Source organism: Brienomyrus brachyistius, chromosome 19 (assembly GCF_023856365.1).
Source record: "Brienomyrus brachyistius isolate T26 chromosome 19, BBRACH_0.4, whole genome shotgun sequence".
NCBI lineage: Eukaryota > Metazoa > Chordata > Actinopteri > Osteoglossiformes > Mormyridae > Brienomyrus > Brienomyrus brachyistius.
In genome coordinates this window covers 4,716,670-4,735,023 of record NC_064551.1, presented here as the reverse complement: position 1 = coordinate 4,735,023, position 18,354 = coordinate 4,716,670, and the positions used below count along the sequence as shown (strand labels likewise).

Here is an 18,354-nt window from a genome sequence, read left to right as displayed (position 1 = left end):
AGTTTTACCTACACAAAAAATGTTCTGAGGGCAGAAAAAAAATTCCATAACCAATCAGACTGTAGAAGAGGTGGGTCCAAGCAACTTAAACAGGCAGTACCAACCAATCAGATATCTTTGTCCCGCCTCCTCTAATCATTTGGACTCACCTCCACTACAGTCCGATTGGTTATTGCTGAACCAATTATTTTTCTTTCTGCCCTCAGAACATTTTTGCGTAAGTAAAATTCCCACGAGCATAAAGGGAAAGCTCTGATTTTATTACCCAATAAGGTCGTGTAACCCCCCCTAAAATTTCCTGCCAAAAGTTTAATTGGGCTCAGGAGGACTTATTCCCTTTTTCTCCGGTGGGGGTTGATAAAAAAAGTGGAAGAAGGTGGACTAGATGGTGGAGCTGTCAAGCAAACAGTTGGTTTAATTTAACTTTTTGTTAAGTTAAGAGTAATTTGAAAATGAAAAAATAAATTAGTTATCATTAGTTTTTGGGTTCTGTCCAAGGATTTTAGTTTCCTTTAAGAGAAATTTTCGGTGAGTTTTGCGGGATTGAGTTAAGAAAGAGAAACGTTTACGGTGCTATTGCCGGAAGCAAAGGGAGGGAAAAAAACAACCGGGGATTTAAGTAATGTTTTATTTGCCCATTGAAATTATGTAAATCTTGAACGTTATGATATGCAACCGATATGAATATGTCGTGATACGACAGAAAACGGGGAAAAGGATATGTTTTACTTTGCTAGTACGCCATATTCCCTTCCCATAATTTTTCTTTTGGTTGTTCGTTTCTCAGGTTAAGCCTATGTGGTATTATGCGAAACCTTGGAACCAAATTATATTAAAGATATTGTCGTTGTGACATAGTGGTAGAATAATTTAGATGATTTAATGATTTTATAACCTGCGACGTGCAGGTTGTTTTTTTTTATTGCTGAAATCCCGTTCGAAATCGGGGAGACGTTTGCTCGGAGAGGAAAACGATCAACGGAGGAGTTCGGTCCACACGCACCCTGCCAGGATCTGCGCCGGGGTCGAGCGCCCTCCGTTGGATCTCAGGTAAGGAAAAAACACAGAACAGACGGAGGACAACTTTGTGGACTGACTGGACTGAAATGACTGACGGAATATAACAACGTTCTCTTTTTGTAAATATTTCTTTGATAAGCTCATGAGCATGGTTATCTTTTGAGGGGGTGAAAGTATTTGTTTTATATCATTTGTTATAATCATTCCCTTGGTGCAGTTTTATTTGAGGTATGTAGTAATATGTATTTGTTTTATTCTTTCTTTTGGTGGTTCCGAAAATCCAAACTGTATCGGGAAGGGATTTGGAAGAGATTGTATAGAGAACTGACCAGGCTGAGCCTTAGAGAGAGAAGTTAGCTTATTGTCATATTATTAATTAGGTAAATGGTTACAGTTTAAAATAGATAAGGTAAAGAAATAAGCTTTTTTGGGGTGGTCTTGTTTTACCAATCATCCTCCTCCCTGAACCTAGACGCTCATCTGATAGTGGCCATTTGTCATCGGGTCTCCTTAAATAACAGCCCTGTAACAGGGATAGATACTGTATTGCGTTGGTTATGGGCCCAGGAGGAGACTGACCTGAATCACTTTATGAACCTGCGTGAAAGTCCCCTGTAAGACATGAGCTTGTGGGCTGTTAGTCCTCAGTCCTTCGGTTTTTCCATATCAGCTTATTTATTAAAGCTGCCAGTGGACTGCGGACCGTCTTGGGAAGTGCAGGGCACATGGCAAGGTTACGTTCCAGATGGGAGAGAAGCGCGCACACACACACTGAGTGACTGAGGACATTCACAAGGTGCCCCTGACTCGGTCACATACAGGCAAGCTCTGCAGATGTGGAGGTGCCACCAACTGATCTGGGGGTGTGAGGCAGGGACAGCGTCCGCTGAGGCATGCTGCTGTGCTTGGTGAGACACAACTGGAGCCTCAGCCCCTACCCTCATCCGTCCTGGATTCATATGAAACAGCTGGCTGCTGGAGCGAGCGCGTGGTTGCCCCTTGTGGTCCAGCTCAGGCATGACCGCCATCGTGCCCCACTTGTAGGCACGTGTTCCTCGCCCTGTGAGGTGTCGGAGCCCCCTGGCAAATAATCAGCACCCTCTACATTCAAAGCAGCGGCTTCCATGCTGTAAGGCAGTTTTGAAAGCTATTAACACCCAACCCCCCCCGGAGCCATTGCTGTTTTACTTGCTGTTGCTAGGGCATCATTCCCCCTCCCATGGAATATGGGAAGCTGGTGAATCACAGCGTCCCATAGGGACACAACAGGGAAATACACAATGTTCTGACATTGCTGCAGACCACCACAAAGGACAGGGCGGTAAAAACTGTAAGGACATGCCCCCCCCCGTATCTAATTTGGCTTCGTTCATCGCTCCATAATTAGACCTTGGTAATTAAATTTGAAAACTGCCCCCCCCCCCCTCAATACTAAACTCTCTCCTACACTGTTGATTCCGAACACCTGACAGATCTGAACCTTTCCTTTTTAACGTTTTTAAATGTTCCCGACGTTATTAAAGTGGCATTCGCAGCAGCATTGGGTCGATCCCTCCCCGGGGAAAACGGATCAGTTAATAGCCTAGAGGAAGCACCGGTTTCAGTGTGACTTCCAAGCATGAACCTGGGGGAGGACCTCGGGCATCTCGGCCGGGCCGGGCGACTCCCCCAGGACCGCGTCACCGGGCCCCCGAGAGGCAGCCTGCGCTTGCAGCCACTTAGCCGCCGCTAATCGGCCACCTCCACATCAGCTGTGACATCGAGCACAATGCGGCGCCACGGTGATGGCTGACCCAGTTCAGGTGGCCCTGCTGCAAGCTGACAGGAGCCTCCGGGGCTGTGCTGCAGCGCCACAGCTGGCTTAAACCAGGCACTGCAAGCCCCGCTTAGATAATTGTTATTTATCTGCAGAGACTGATTGGGATTTGAGGTTAAATTATTCCGGGGTTCTCTTACCGAACATCACGAATGTGGTCTGGGGGCTCAAGTGCTGCAAGGAATTAAATGGATGGAGAGAAGAAATAGACCGGACACAAAGCAAGCCCCTCCCCCTTCCTGGAGCTTAATGGGTCTGATTCAATTAAAACTACAGACGGTATCGACAAGATGAAATTCTGCCAGTCGTGCTATATATATATATATGTGGGTACTGCAGAGGAGACAAAATGGTGCTTAATATAAATGCAAAATAGAGCACAAAAATACAGGCATGAAAGACGCTTCCCAATCTTACGGAAATAATGACATATATATATATATATACACACACTAACTTTATGGGTGCAACTTGGGGAAATGTCACAAGAATGAGAAATATGCAGCCGAAGTTTGTGTCAAAAAAAGAGAAATACATTTTCAACCCCTACAGCATTGTTTGTGCAACAGCAGCCATAATTTTCATATTTAATATTTAATATAAATATAGAATATGGAAGGATCGGTAAGCAGAATAGTGGTTCATGATAAATGTGGTGTACAACCAACTCTAGAAAAATGGTTTATAAACCTTAAGTAATAATGTTTAGACAAACATTTCCATTTTTTATTTCAGAAAGCTTTAATCATGGACTGTATACACTTTCAACACCCAGATCTTTCCATCTATTAATGGGTATAAATCACAGACCGCAATGTCTTGACAGCTTACAAACATCGTGCTAAACACACATGTTTTTGAAGGGGGAAAAAATCTTGTAACATCTCAGTGAGAACTTCAGCCAATCAATTTATACATCCATCAATATCCACAACCCTTAAACGGTGTTAGCATTTCATTATATAGCACATTCATTTTAAAATGAAGCCCAAAGAAAATACATAAATCTGAAAGACTTTTGGATTTATTTATTTATTTTATTTTATTTTATTTTTTTGAGTTTGACACTCGTTATCTGAGCATTACCTAAGGGCTGTGTCTTTGAAAGCACAGAACTTTATATTGAAACCAATAAAAAACTTTTTTTTTTATGTATATCATACTGAGACAGAAAGAACACCTGATATGTTTAATTAAAACCAAAGCATTAAGCTCACCAGGGACAAAACATTTCTTTGGTTAATCTGCCAACAAAATCTTTTGTAATTAAAACACAAAACGTTGACTGAAACCAAATGACACATCAATAAGTCTAATAATACTTGTATTTGTTTGTGTGTGTTTATGCGTGTGGGTTTGTATTTATCACATTGTGGGGACAAAAACCTATTATTTTGACATTGTGGGGACATTTCTGTCCCCACAAGAGGACACTCAGTATTATAAAAATATTACAATCTGTGAATGCATGCAAAAGTCAAGTCTTGTATTTTGTGTGGTTACTTATGGTGAAGCTTAGGTCTGGGTAGTGGTTAAGGTTGTCATAATTTGGATTAGGATTTTGCCCATAGAAATGAATAGAGAGTCCCCACAAAGAGATACGTTAAGTGTGTGTGTGTGTGTGATTTACATTCAATTGCTGAATTATAAATACATACAAGATTAGAAGTTCAGCACACAAATCATGCAATGAAGCAGCCAATAGCATTGCCTGTAACAGACGAGCTGGATAATCGTTAAAAACAGTATGTCTTTTTGAAGCCTTTGGTGCAGTAGGCAGTACATACACACAGAATGTCCCTCCCAGATCAGCTCGCAGCTTTAAATGATTGCGGCTATGATTAGAAATCAGGGAGGACAATCAGTGGTTAAGGGAATAAAGGAGCCGGATGTATTTTGACAGCACTGACCTCGTACCCCCCCCCCCCCTCAGAGAAAGAGAAATGGTCAATTATGAGTCTCAGCAGCCAGAGTAGAGAAATAAAAAGTAGCACTCAGCTGCCATATTAAAAGAGACCCAGGTCACAACAGCGCGGTCATATTATATATATCGTATTACGAGCGAAAAAAGGACACAGATTTATAAAGTATGTAAACACTCGCAAGTATTAAGTAATCGAGAAATCTGGCGCACAATGACGTAGGAGAGTTTGATATTGGGCGACAAACGTAATAATTTAAATAAAAAACATCTGTTTATTGGGGAAGGGGGGGGGTAATGAAGTTATTTCCAAATTATACAGTATATCCTACGCCCCCGCTGCACCACCTTTTCCATCAGTAATACCGTAATATCAGTAATATACTGGATGGAAATTCTTTATAAGACAACAAATATCAAGTTATTCGGCAAACCCAGGTAGCTTGGAACAACATGCCTCTTAAAATTTTGTCATGCATTAAATACAGAAGCTGTTTAAATCAATTAACTGAACCAGAAAAGAATCAATGGCGTCGACTGAGGTAAGGATGAGAAGACGGCACGACACGACATCACTTTTCGGGTATCAGTGTTTATTGCACCTTTTGGGACTTGATTTTAAGTTAATTCTGTTGCTTGAATAGCAGAGGACTAGAGCAGGAGCCGACACTGACGTGGCGTCCTGCTGATCCAGCTCACCAGTCGGTCCCTATCCGCCATTCCCGCCAACAGAGCTCTAACAGCCAAGGTGCTTTTCAACTGCCTGAAAGGCATGTGTGTCATTATTCAAACAACCATGACTCCACGCTCCATATTAGCGGAGTGTCATGAGCGCCGTCGCCGCATCATCGTGTTTACGGAAATATCCATTTTTAAAATGAGGAAGTCCTTCATGTCCTTCTCCATAAAAAAGAGAGACGTCTATGCTTAGAGACTCTCCTGCGAGGGCCAAGAAGCCACATAAAGGCTGGAGGAGAACACTCTGTGGTTCGAGGCTCACCAGCGGCCACCTTCATCTACGAAGCATCGAGTAATAATAATACAATGAAAGGAGTAATTACACCCAGGAACTCCATCGCAGTTGGACTGGCGCTGGGATCGTCCTTAAACAGCAGGTTTCAGACGTGTATAGGTGAAGTCCAGAAAGTAAAAATCCAGATTTTTTAAAAAATCTAGTATGTTTAAAATCTACTGACAGCAGATTGCTCAGGTCCAGACAGTAAAAATTCCAGACCACGATTTTGTTTCAACCAACCAGATGAGTACTGACTCTTTATGTTCTGCTGGTTGGTTGAAACAAAATCGTGGTCTGGAATTTTTACTGTCTGGACCTGAGCAATCTGCTGTCAGTAGATTTTAAACATACTTTGAAGGTCCTACAGTTTGTCTCTGAGCATTTTTTTTCTTTTCTTTTTTTACTGTACAACGTTTATAACAGTTAAAAAATATTATTTTCTTTTTGCTTCCCATAACAGTAACTCATACCACCATGCAGTTAAGCATGTGTGGTCTCTGTAAAAATTATTTTCCACTTCTTTTTTATAAAAAAAAAAGATCCTGGAAATATTTATTGACAGCACCCTTTATTCGCATATTCATTCATTATTCATTACACATTTATCACATGTAAAAGGAGAGAGTGCCTGTCATCTCCCAGCTAGCTAGACCCGACAGCGCAGACATACACGGTGCCCAGGAGGTGAGAATGAGCAGCAGCTTGGTCAACTTGTCACAGTGCCTGCCGCTTATTCTAAATGTCCTTCTCTCCCCACTGTTCCTCACGGAGACATTAAATGGCATTAGGTGTGACTCAAGGTGGAGTCGCACGCAAACAGCGCCACCTATGGTGAGGAGCTCTCACTACAGGCTTTGTGCCAAAGGCGGGTCTGGATTTGTTGAATTTGAATCCGACAGTCTTACCGCTTACAAGATTGTCGATCATTTTCACCTATGTTATTTCTTTCTATAGCACCATTTTCTCGCTATATCCATAAAATACATTATTTTTAGTAGCTTATACTTTTATAGCTTCATCCTTTTCATGCCTTTATATTTTATTGTATTTTATTTTGTTTATTTCATTTTACTTAGATTTATTCAGAATTTCATTCCTGTATGTTAATTTCTTTCTATGTTTTCGGTTCAATCTAAATGTCATACGTGAAGCGCTATGAGCTGCATTCCTTGTTTGATTATAACATTTTATTATTATTTTAAAAGCGAGGGACAAGAGATCCTTCTTTCTGCAGCCTGCGAACACCTGTCAAGTAGTCCAGGCGTTTAGCAGCGGGAAATTAAAATACTGCAAGCCATGGATAACATGCGGTCAATGGCAAACGCTGTCTGTCACCTGAAGACTTTTCAAACTAATCATACAGCATGAGCGTAACAGCAAACCATTCCTCGTCGCTTCTCAGTAATCACTGACACCACACTGAACTCCATATCAAACACAACGAAGAAGCCTTCACAGAAATGCCTTTATTATCCATGGTTCAAAGATGTGCAAATCATGAAGTGTTTTTTTTTTCTTTCAAGCATTTAGCGTATGCAAGACCCTGAATCAAAATTTTGGGAATTACCCGCAGCTCAGAGTAACGGATGCGCAGCTCAGGGGCACATCAGCAGAAGCAGAAAACGAGAGAAGGAAAACAGGCACGGTCTTTTCGGCGCGAGCGTGACGAGGCTGGGCCATACCTCAAGTGGCAATTTTTATATTTACATTTAAAAAGCAAAATAAATAAAACTTGCGACTATACACTACAAGGGTGTATCTTTGGGTTCAACACAGATGGGGTCTAAATCATCCCCGACCCCCCCCCGCCCCCCTTAAACACACACAGTCCTCCCACAATATCGGTAGGGATGCGTCTCTACCATCCATACCCAAATCTACACCTTTGATATACTAGTACTGCCATGCCAGCTTATAAATGCCATGCCAGCAGTAAATGCACCGTGCAGAACAGCTCAGAATTTGCAAGGAGATCAATGTACCATAACAGATAATGTTCATTTTGAGGCATATTTGGATAAGCCGTCTTAGAATAGTCAATGCCCTAAGTATTAACCGCTAAATCTTATATACAATATGTGTTATATACATTTACAGGTGGACAATATATAACATTTTATATATCATATATATATATATATTCTTTTTTTCCTTTAAATCTTAAGATGGAACCACGTAAGATCATGTCTGAGTGATGTCACCTGAGGTGTCTCTGACACATAGCGGTGTTATTGCTACATGCTGAAAATCACCGAAACGGAGGTTGGACACCCAAACAGCATTGTAGAGAAAGCCGGCTCATCCCTGCGGCCTGTCAGCGAACAAACTCCGACAGCCACAGACATTCGGCTGGTCAAGAAAATGAAAAAAACGCACAGAGGAAAAGCCTGAGCCATTTAGCCCCTCCTCCTTGGTCTTCCTCTGTTATTGGTCGACATCCTGCGAAACGCCGGTGTCCCAGCTGGATTACGGCAATGGATTCAAGGAGAGACCCCAGCCATCACGGCGAGACACAGGCTGCCAGATACAAACCCGGCATGTAGGTGGCGCTGTCCTAGACACCTGCCGGTCTGGCCCTCACAGGTTTGGCGCTTGGGTTCTGGGCCGGACTCTGAGGCCGCAAGGGGTATCCAGAACTTTGGGAGCTCAGGAGCACGCACTGGAAGTAGGGCATCTTGCCTGAATTAGCGAGAGAAAAACAGAAGTTAATCTTGGGTTTTGTTTCAAACGCCGACACAACAGTGTCCACGCAACATAAGGCAGAGAGGCCCGGGAGCGCTGCGGATTTATCGATTCGTTAATCCATTCATTTCCAAAACTCACTTAACAAATTGCTGTCATCTGGGTGGCATCAGATCCCCCCCCCGGAAAATCTCCAACCAGTTGTACATTCTTCAAAATATAACTTTGATCTCTCCAGAAAGAGCTGACTGAGCGTGCTCATTCACACTTACCAGGTTCAGGCTTGGCCTTGTTCTGCCCCAAAGGCTCCGCTTCTGTTTCAACAATGAAGGACAGCGGAGGAATGAGAGAACAAAGAAGTAATAAGGAGAGGGACCCGGAGGATGTCCCCAGCTCGCGGTGTCCAGCTGCGGAGATCACTCACGCGATAGCATCTGAAATGACTGAGCCACATCTAATTTTCAAAACATAAATAATACATCGCGGTCCTGGTATCCCATGATGCTTTTCGGCAGACATTTTCCCCAAACAATGCAAGTTCATCAGAAATATCTGTCATCAGGCCTGTAAGTGCACAATGCACAGGAGAGAAGAGCCCCTGGACTCAGCAGTAATTAACCCAGTGAGAAGATTTGGACGTAATAAAAGCAAAGGAGCGTGAAACAGACAACAGAGCTGATATTTTGAATATAAGGAGCAGCAGGAAACCAGCAAGTTTCATAAGTCAAGACAAGCCAGATATTAAATTTAGCTTTATTGATGCTGAATAGGAAATGAAGTTAACCATATAATTTTTGAATAGCCTTTTGGGTATCTAAAATATTCATTAAAGACTATTTAAGTCATTTTCCAAGATGCTGACTGGTTCATATTTAGTATGGATTATGTCAGTAGGTACTTTTTTTTCCCCCTAACGAACCAAGCAAGCGCTTCAAAGAAACAATTATGCTAGTGTGGGGATGATAGATCAGAACGACTGCTGGTAATTTTTCTCATTAGAAATCAGAGGAAGAATGAGCAGCAACAGAATCTTAAATGAGCCAGTTTAATTGTAGCAATAGTTTTTTTTAATTTGTATTTTTTTAACCGTACTTTTCCCATAGCTCTGTAAATAAACAAGAGGACATGAACACAATATTTCAGCCTTTAACGTTGCCATTTGCCCAAAAATACCTATATTATGGTATTACAGATGTTTCATGTGGCAAGTGTGCTCCACCCAAGCCCTGCTGACTAGTGAATCTGAACGGAGGTGAGTGTTTCAAAGGACACAATTCATCTCTCGGCTTCATGTGAAATGTCCCCCAGCCTGAGACGTCTCACTAGCTGCCGTCGGTCAGAGATGGCTTATGTTTCTCTATGGATAGTTCATTCCAACTACCCATCATCTAACTACCCTGGATGGAGAGCTAGTCCATCATATCCACACAATTTAGAGACGGCAATTAGCCGAACAGCATATCATTGGACTGTGGGCGGAAACTGGAGAACCCGCAGGAAACCCAGGGAGAAGCCGGAGAATCCACACACACACGCACACACACACACACACACACACACACACAGTACAAGTGGGAGGCAGCCCTGGAGGTGTGAAGCGACATTTCTACCCACAGAGTCGCTGTGCTGCCCTGCACACAGTGTTTAGTCAGAGCTGGTTTCATTTGTTAGCCAGTGATGGTTAAGCTACGATAAAAATAAAGCCTGGGCAGAAGTCTGTACAGAACGACCTGTCACTGATAGGCCGCCTCCTGGAGATGGGCCAAATTTGTCATCATGCCCCCCCGCCCTCCATTTGGCAAATTTTATTTTTAACCTTGGCTTTGTGTTGCTGATGGAATTTGGACCCCGCATGCTGGTGGCTGTGTCGTAGCGATACTCACTTGCAGGTTTCGCAGTCTTCCCGACTTTCTCTAGATGAAGGGAAACAGGAGTTACCGATCTTTTAAAGAAACGAATCAGCGGCGTCACGGAGCTGACCCACAGAGCCGCCTGACCTTTCACCTCCTTCAGGGATTTCCTCTCGGCCTGGGAAGCCTTTCCTGTGGATGACAGCGAAGTGGTGCATGGCAGACGCTAACTCGACGCGACACTGCAGTGATTATGCTTTGATTGTTCTCATCAATCTAAGCTCATCGAATGTAATATGAATGACTCGCTATTCAGCTTGGGGTACATGAATATATAAAACAGAAACCTGCTTTAAAAACCAGTCTGCACTAACTGCCCTGACAGCACTGAAGCAATTCGATGTACTCTGCTGTTTAAAGCTCAGAAAACTGACAGTCCCAAGTAGCTAATGTCAGTTGATATTTTCTGCTTCGTCACGCATAAATAAAATATTATAACTGTCATGGACGTAACACGAAAGGTTAGCGTCAAGGTGGAAATAGCAGGATGACACAAAATCACATAGAAAACCTATAAAATAGTTTTCACCTGATCAGTTCTGGCTTCAAAAACACATGTCATTTCTTTGAATATACATTTCTGTGCTGATATCTAGTGAAGCAGCACTAGGCCTGCTGGTTACACATAATCTTCAGGTGGAATTCATGAAAAGACAGTAACATTTTTACCAATTAAATAGTGAAAATTGGATTTTGAAATGGAAAATCCAGCAGATGTCATTTCAATGGGAATCTTTTGAATCACATGCACTGGATTAAAATCTCCCCTCAGTTAAATAGTATTACAAGGAGACATACCAAGCGAGAAAGTACATGATAAGAAATAAAGATTAAATAAACTTGTTTTTTTGTGCACGTTGGGTATATTCTTGATCATTTCAGGATGGTCTGATTGTATCTTTTACTGAAATCTGCTCTGATTACAGGACAAATTTGGGATTTATTGAAATAGGTGGTTAAATAGCTTTAAATGTTTTCTTTGACTGCCTAAGATTTTGCACATTACTGTATCTCCAACAATATGTACTATGTACTGAAGCTGTAGATCAGTGAAATCTTACCTAGAGTTGAACGAAATACAAAAGTGCTTACAAAATATCAAAAGAGGCATCAGCGGCTCAGCACTTACGTGGGGGGGCAGCTTTTGATGGAGGGGGTGTCTTGGGAGCACGGAAGCGCTTCTCTTTCACTGTGAGAACAAAATAACAGCAGAAAATAAATGTCGGCCCTGACATCAATTAAAGGGGGTGTCAGAGGGGTCGTGTCGCGGCTCAAAGCCAAGCAAAGCGGAGGCAGCCTTCTGAGAAAATAACTGTGACTTTAATTTGGAGTTTCTGTCTACATCAGCTACTGTATGATGGGGGCGCAAGGCCGCTTGATTGAAACAAATTCAATTATTTAACAATTTAATGACAATAACAATTTAATATTTAATGTGTTTTATTAATACGCTACAGATATGGTTGAGAAAACAAAGCAAAAGTAACATTTGAAAACAATCATATTAATAATATAATAATAATAATAGTAATGGACCGCAGGTGACCTCGACCTGTGGCGGATCGTTAATTGAGTTCCTTTTATCTTTATTGATTGGAGGCTTTTATTCTCCAGCCTTGGCCATGCGTTGTGTTTCAGGGAGACTAATAGCTAGTAATAGCCAGCTACTTCAGTCAGCGCTGGCAGTGTCTACTCTCCCTGCAGCTACATGTCAATAGGCACAGGAATCGGTCACATATCCTGTAACTGATAACAGAGCTAACAGCATCAGCACCTGGCTTTCAGTCAAGTGTAAGTAATCTCATGCTATAATGATGCGGTTCCTAAGGTCCAGCGATGTCTTTGAATGCCATCCACTGGTGTAGTTTATATTAAGCATCTACACACATATATATGTTGCTGTATCGAACCAGTCTAATTATTTTAGTGCTGCCCGAATGTAGTAATTATATTGTTACGTTATAATAATGCCGATAATGTAATGATAACAGTAATAATGTAATTATATTATGATATAATAAATAATAACAATTGCGTGTATAACACACTTACAAGGGAATCGTGCTATATAGCATTCGTGCATTTCGGCATTAGACTACTAATTTCATTCAAGAGATTAACTTTTTTTCTACAACATACCATCAGTCACTGGAAGTTTGAAATCCTTTGGCTTCTCTTCTTTACATACAGAAACAAGAGAAAAAGACTGAGACCAGTTTCATGGAGAACATTGTGAATAACTTTCATCAATGACTGTTAATATTGATATTTTAATGTTTATTTTTAAATTGTGATGTTCTGTCGTCTACTAATCTACAGACTTCATTATCTATTTTGGGCTTTTATGTTACTCTGTGTAAAGGGGGGGGGGCAGAATCTGTCCCTTTTTTGAATCAGAGACTTTGTTTCAAATTTTGTACACAGATGTTATTAAACTAGCAGACGCTAAAATAAAGAACCAGCCACATATCTGCCGTAAGCCTCCATATTAACGCAGCTATAAAAAATGTTTTCTCTTGGTAATGAAAGTTTTCTCATCTCACGTCACTGCATTCTGCAGATGTTTTCACAGAGCTCGCCTGATGCCTTCGCATATTTGTAACTAAAAGGCCAGGTTTTTGAAAAGTAGTTGCGTAAGGATGACAGGAATCCTTAAGTTGTTAATGACCTACATATTAACATTGCATTTTCAGAATCTAAAAGACCAACGCAAAGAGACAGAAGGGATTGCCATTCCCCCCCCCCCCCCCCCCCCCCAAAAAAAAATATAAAAAAACCTATAACTTTTCGAGCTGGTATGGCTGTGTCACGGCCCTTATCCTGTGTACGCTTTTTGACGGCACTGTCGCTCAGGCTGCCCTTGGCTCATCCCACGAGGGTCATCATTAATCACTGTCGCTGACCCTGAGGAATCTCATTATAAAGTGAAGCTGCTTGGACTGAGGTTGTGAGTGCATGGATTCTGTGTACATCACCTGTTCTGGGTGGCTTCTTCGCTTCTGGCTCTGCGAAGGGAAACATCAAAGTCATCTTAACAGGTCTGGAAGTGGAACCGAGATTGATGGAGAATCCAACCAAATACTCTGGTTAGGGTCACCTAGACCCAATCTGAGGCAACACTACTTTGGGGTACACCCTGGATGGATGAATGCCAGTCCATCATAGAACAGATATACACGCAATCACACACCACAGGCAATTTAAAGCAGCCAATTATCCTGACAGCATGTCTTCTGACTACTGGTGGAAAGCCATAGCACAGCTAAACCCTTAACCCTGGAAGAGAGAGCCAACATCAGTACCCAGAACCCCAGGGTTCTTTGTGATTATCAGCTGGTGGGCTAAACAAAAAAGTAAACACGTCAATCACTGATAAGTAAGTGTATGTGCGTGAAAAAAAACGTACATGCATAACCGTATCCATTTTTGAGTTATTTAGAAAACATGATCTGTGTGTCAAACGGCTCTCCAAGTCTCGAATGCCGCAGTTAGCTATTCATTCGACGAGTACCACATGAAGATGGAAAGCATGGCTTTTAGTAGCTAATGCAGAGCTGCCCTGATGTTCGAGCACCTTTAAAATTTTATTACTTAAGAGAGAATTAAAACGTGAAGAGTGCCGTTATATCAATTTTTGAAATGTTGAACCAAGTGCAATTTTAGGCAATAAAAATGTGCCGTTATGGAGTTAGGCTGGTCCTGAGGCTGGGCCCGTTGAGATCAGTGGGGGCTCGGAATTATGACTAGAGGTTTGTAAAATATCATGGAGTTCACTATGGTCTCAGTCATAAACCCATTCAAACTTTTGACACTGTATGAAATAACACAGCATCCATTTTCCTTTGACTTCATACCGCCTAATTCTCCAAATCAGTATGAGTTATAGCTACATGGACATGCTGGGGGGGGCGCACATCTTTGGGTGAGGAGAGTTCCAGAAATTCTCTTCTTGTCTCCTGTGACAGATGAAGCGTCTAGAGCAAGATGGTGCAGTGGTTTTTACAATCAAGCGAGTGCCTCCCTGCACGCCCACATATGACTGCCCATGAAACGGAAGCTACACCACTGGCAGAACTTCAGCGCCGTCCCAGGTGTCTTAATGAACACCATGTCCCTGCTCCCTACCGTCAGTATTTTGGTGCAAATTTCTACAGCGTCACCAGCACACAAAATCGCCGTCTGCCCGCCCGTGCATGCGTGCACGCGCCCATGCGCGTGTGTGCCTTCGCGTCGACGACCGAGCAGCGATCTGTAACTGGTTTAACTTGGCTGCCATCCCATCCCAGGCGCCATCTTTCCCACAGCGGACACGGTTGCCACGGCAACGGTGCTTTGGAAGATTATGAATGTGATGGTGGCTAATGAGGCAAGCGGGGCGACAGCAATCAGGTATAAATAACCGAGGCGGCTGTAGGCAAGTGACTAAAGGAGCCTGCCGATAACTACATTCCCAGCACCAGCCAATCCTGGAGTTATGTTTACTGCACCACAATCTGGCAGCCACAATACCGTGTGATAAGTAGTGGCAATAATACCCACGGCAATTTAAGCGGAATGAACAGTTCTTAAATCCTGACATCTGAAAGAGAGACTGAGGGGATCGACGGCTCTTTTTCATTCATAATTTTTACTCTGTGCTCCTGTAACAGGACATCAAGCATCATAGCACATTAACATGAAATATTCTGCATAAATAATGCAGGAATGTATCACAACACACCTATGTTAAGTGACTGGGGCCGACTCTGTTGTGAAAGGCGCTATACAAAAATAAATCGAACATAGTCTGGGACCAAAATAACTAGCTAACATACTTGTGGCGAAATTTACAAACAATATGTTAGATTTTGACTTTTTTTTATATTAGCTGTCAGATGAGATTTGCATTTTCATTTGCGAAATATAGACCATGAAATTTCCAATAGATACCATGACTACCACGGGAAGTGCGATGCGTGTGCAAAACACCGTTTTCATAGCGTTTGCTGGCCTATTTGATGCATGGCGGAGTAAGACAAACACATTATAAAAATCCTTACATCTCAATATGCGAATGTGGTTTATGAACCGGAATCCTGGATGGATGGATGGATGGATGGATGGATGGATGGATGGATACATGGCATTTTACCTTTTAAGCCCCTTCACTCTTATATTTAAGATAACAGCATTTTTACTCTAACTTCCCACAGAGTATAAATGCATCGATGGGTTCATGCCTGTTCTGGCCATCCGTGTTCTCTGCATTCCTCCCCACAGCTGGAGTATTACTTCAGTCCCGCCGTTGGTGCGGCTCACGACCTGGGACATTGTGGGTGCTTACGATCTGCCGACTCACACAGACCTGTACGGAGAACTGATTCGCTGACGGACTTTGACTTGGACCGTGACCTTGGTTGATAGCTTGCTTTTATCACAGCAGGTCCATTTTCCCTGTGTTCTATAATCTTGGCCTGTATCGGGGGCAGCCAGTTTACGTTTGTCACAGCCCGCTCCTCCAAACATCTTGTGGCCACGCCCCCCTCGTTAACCTCGTGTGGATTCCCCGTGTCATCAGCTGTTTTGAGCTGTTTTCATTAGTCTTGCATATTTAAGTCCACGTCAGAGTATGTTTCCTTAGTTCTGCCATTATAGTGTTATGCATTGTGTTATGCATTGTTGCGTAGTTTTCAGCGTTCCTGTCTCGTTTGCCCCTTTACTCCGGTCCTCATCTCCTCCTCCCGCCTCCCCAGTCTGTGCCTAGCAGCACATGACAACCTTGGACTCCCAGACGTTTTTTTTTCTCCCTGCTCTGGACTTTCTGGTGCATCTCCTCTGTTCTCTGTCAGTCTTTTTCTTCCCTTTTCCCTGTTTCATATGCCGTTCTGTATAAGTGACGTAATGATGGGTTCCCACACACCCTTGTCAAGAGCCTCGTGCCGACTCTGTTGTGCAAGGCGCTATATAAAAATAAATTGAACTGAACTGATTCCTTGTAATACGAATTCAACATCTTCTCAGATACAGTAACAGAGGACTTCGCTTTTTTTTGTACAAATTTTGTAAATAGATTCTGATTGCTATTGCTCTCTGATTATGCTGCATATATCTGAGGCGAAATGGAGCTCATGCTTAATCCCTCTTTCCGTTTGCTGCGGGAAAGGCTGCAAGAGATTAAACATTTGCTTTTCAAAGTGTTTAGTCAGGGTTCAAGAGGGCAATCCCTATCATTTATACGTATGTAAATGGAGCAGCTGCTGGAGTGCTGATTAAGGACATTAAGTCGTAACCTGAAAGCCCTCTGTAGCACTCTTCAGCGGAGCACTTTGCCTGGATTGTTCCCATAAAAAACATCCAGCTGTATTAATGGGTCTTAATGGGTAAAGATTGCGAGTTTGGATAATAATGTATAGTCCTATGCGATTTACTCCTACCGCCTACCGCTTGAAAGACAGGTTTAGACTTTTAAGTTTAAAAAAAAAAAAAAGTCAGCTATTACAAATACCATTTACCCTGCCGCTTCCATCCACCTATCCATCCATGTAATGTTTATCCGGTTGAGCTGTTGCATCCATTTGCGTTATGAACTATTATTCATTATCGTAATTTACTTTAATGTCAATCATATTACATTATAGCAATTATTAATTTTATGTTTAGTGCATTTAATCTTACCTTTTCTCAGTACAGACTTTGCTTTTTCTTTTTCAAGTAGAAGGAGTTGAGTAGAAGAAATAAAAAAAAGATTTTAGCAGTATTAAGTTAAAGGTTACAGTCTATTGTTTGGTAATTACTATGCACCTCGAGGTACGTTTTGAATCTTCATGATTACTGCAGGTAATTAATAACTCACATAAATGCATTCAGGTTACATTCACTCCCCTTTCACCAAGATTTTGAGGTTTTCTTTACCAAGTCTGGTGAGTCAAAAATCTGGACGCTACAAAATTTATGCAAATGCTAACTCCTTTAGTATTTGATCCGACTCCTTTTCTTCTAGCTGGAAGCCATGATTTCAGGCATTTCTAGTTTCTGTAGATAACTGTTATATATTAAATTCTACCACTATTTCATTTATGCAGGAAACATGCCTTTAAAGCAAAGCTATGCATATTCAATGTGGGATGTTTAACACATTGATCGCACATTATTTAAATGTACCATGTTTTACCATGCTACATGTTTGTAATACACATGGCAATTTGCAGAGTGTTTCCTGCATAATGTGTGTTAAATAGCTGCTTGCTACCTGTCTTCACCGGCTTGGTGGGCTTCTCCGGAACATACAGACCTGTAACGGAAAGCTTCAGTTATCCAGTGTGACAATTCAGTAAGGACACCTCACGTCTGAAAAAGACCACATTGTCATTGTCCTCCTCCACGTTTTTCTTTCACTGATTACCCAGGAGCAATTAATCTGATTATCCCATTCATAGAACATTCAGTGCATCTTCATAATGCATTCCTAGAACATTCATAAGCAGCATGCAAGTGCACCTTAACATCCTAACATCCCTTAACAGCTTTAATATACATTAATAACAAACATTACATGATTATACAATTATAATGTTTGTTATTAAAGTATATTACAGCTGTTAAGAGATATTAGGATGTTAAGGTACACATACATGATGTTTATGAATGTTTTATGAATACTTAATGAATACATTATGAAGGCGTACTGAACGTTTTATGAATGCAATATAAAAGCATTGTGAAGGTGCAGTTAATGTAAAGCATTACCTATTATAATTACTATTATCATCATGAAATCAGTGCCTTTCATTGCTTTGTACAGTCACTCCAGGTCAGCATATTGTGATGTTTTGTCTATGTTATCTATGACATGTCCCTTAACAAAAGTCACACACAATAAAACGGGTACTTTTGAATCTGTGCACCTCGCTACCTGACAAAACACACTCATTTTAATTAATGAAATGATGTCATACGATAAAGACTGTGATTGGTTAAGGCAGAAACGCAAGCCCCTCTCTTGTTGACTCAG

General features: G+C 41.8%; 1 protein-coding gene and 1 long non-coding RNA gene across 21 annotated transcripts in view; one reads left to right on the top strand and one right to left on the bottom strand.

The window, feature by feature from the left end:
• Positions 1-232: 232 nt before the first annotated feature.
• The window catches only part of LOC125714668 (uncharacterized), a 28,304-nt gene continuing 10,182 nt past the window's right edge, over positions 233-18,354 (top strand). The window contains exons 1-2 of the long non-coding RNA XR_007383821.1: positions 233-528; positions 909-1,050. This is a non-coding gene — a long non-coding RNA (uncharacterized LOC125714668). The remainder of the gene's footprint in view (positions 529-908; positions 1,051-18,354) is intronic.
• The window catches only part of trdn (triadin), a 58,266-nt gene continuing 47,135 nt past the window's right edge, over positions 7,224-18,354 (bottom strand). For 17 of the 20 annotated variants that reach the window (XM_048985474.1, XM_048985482.1, XM_048985472.1 and 14 more), the window contains 9 exons: positions 17,593-17,634; positions 17,019-17,045; positions 13,340-13,369; positions 12,504-12,542; positions 11,494-11,553; positions 10,452-10,496; positions 10,338-10,367; positions 8,727-8,768; positions 7,224-8,451 (listed from right to left, as the gene is read on the bottom strand). In XM_048985474.1, coding sequence (XP_048841431.1) covers positions 8,327-8,451; positions 8,727-8,768; positions 10,338-10,367; positions 10,452-10,496; positions 11,494-11,553; positions 12,504-12,542; positions 13,340-13,369; positions 17,019-17,045; positions 17,593-17,634 — 440 coding nt within the window. In that variant the 3' untranslated portion in view covers positions 7,224-8,326. The remainder of the gene's footprint in view (positions 8,452-8,726; positions 8,769-10,337; positions 10,368-10,451; positions 10,497-11,493; positions 11,554-12,503; positions 12,543-13,339; positions 13,370-17,018; positions 17,046-17,592; positions 17,635-18,354) is intronic. The other 3 variants (XM_048985467.1, XM_048985476.1, XM_048985475.1) reach the window with 3 other exon arrangements.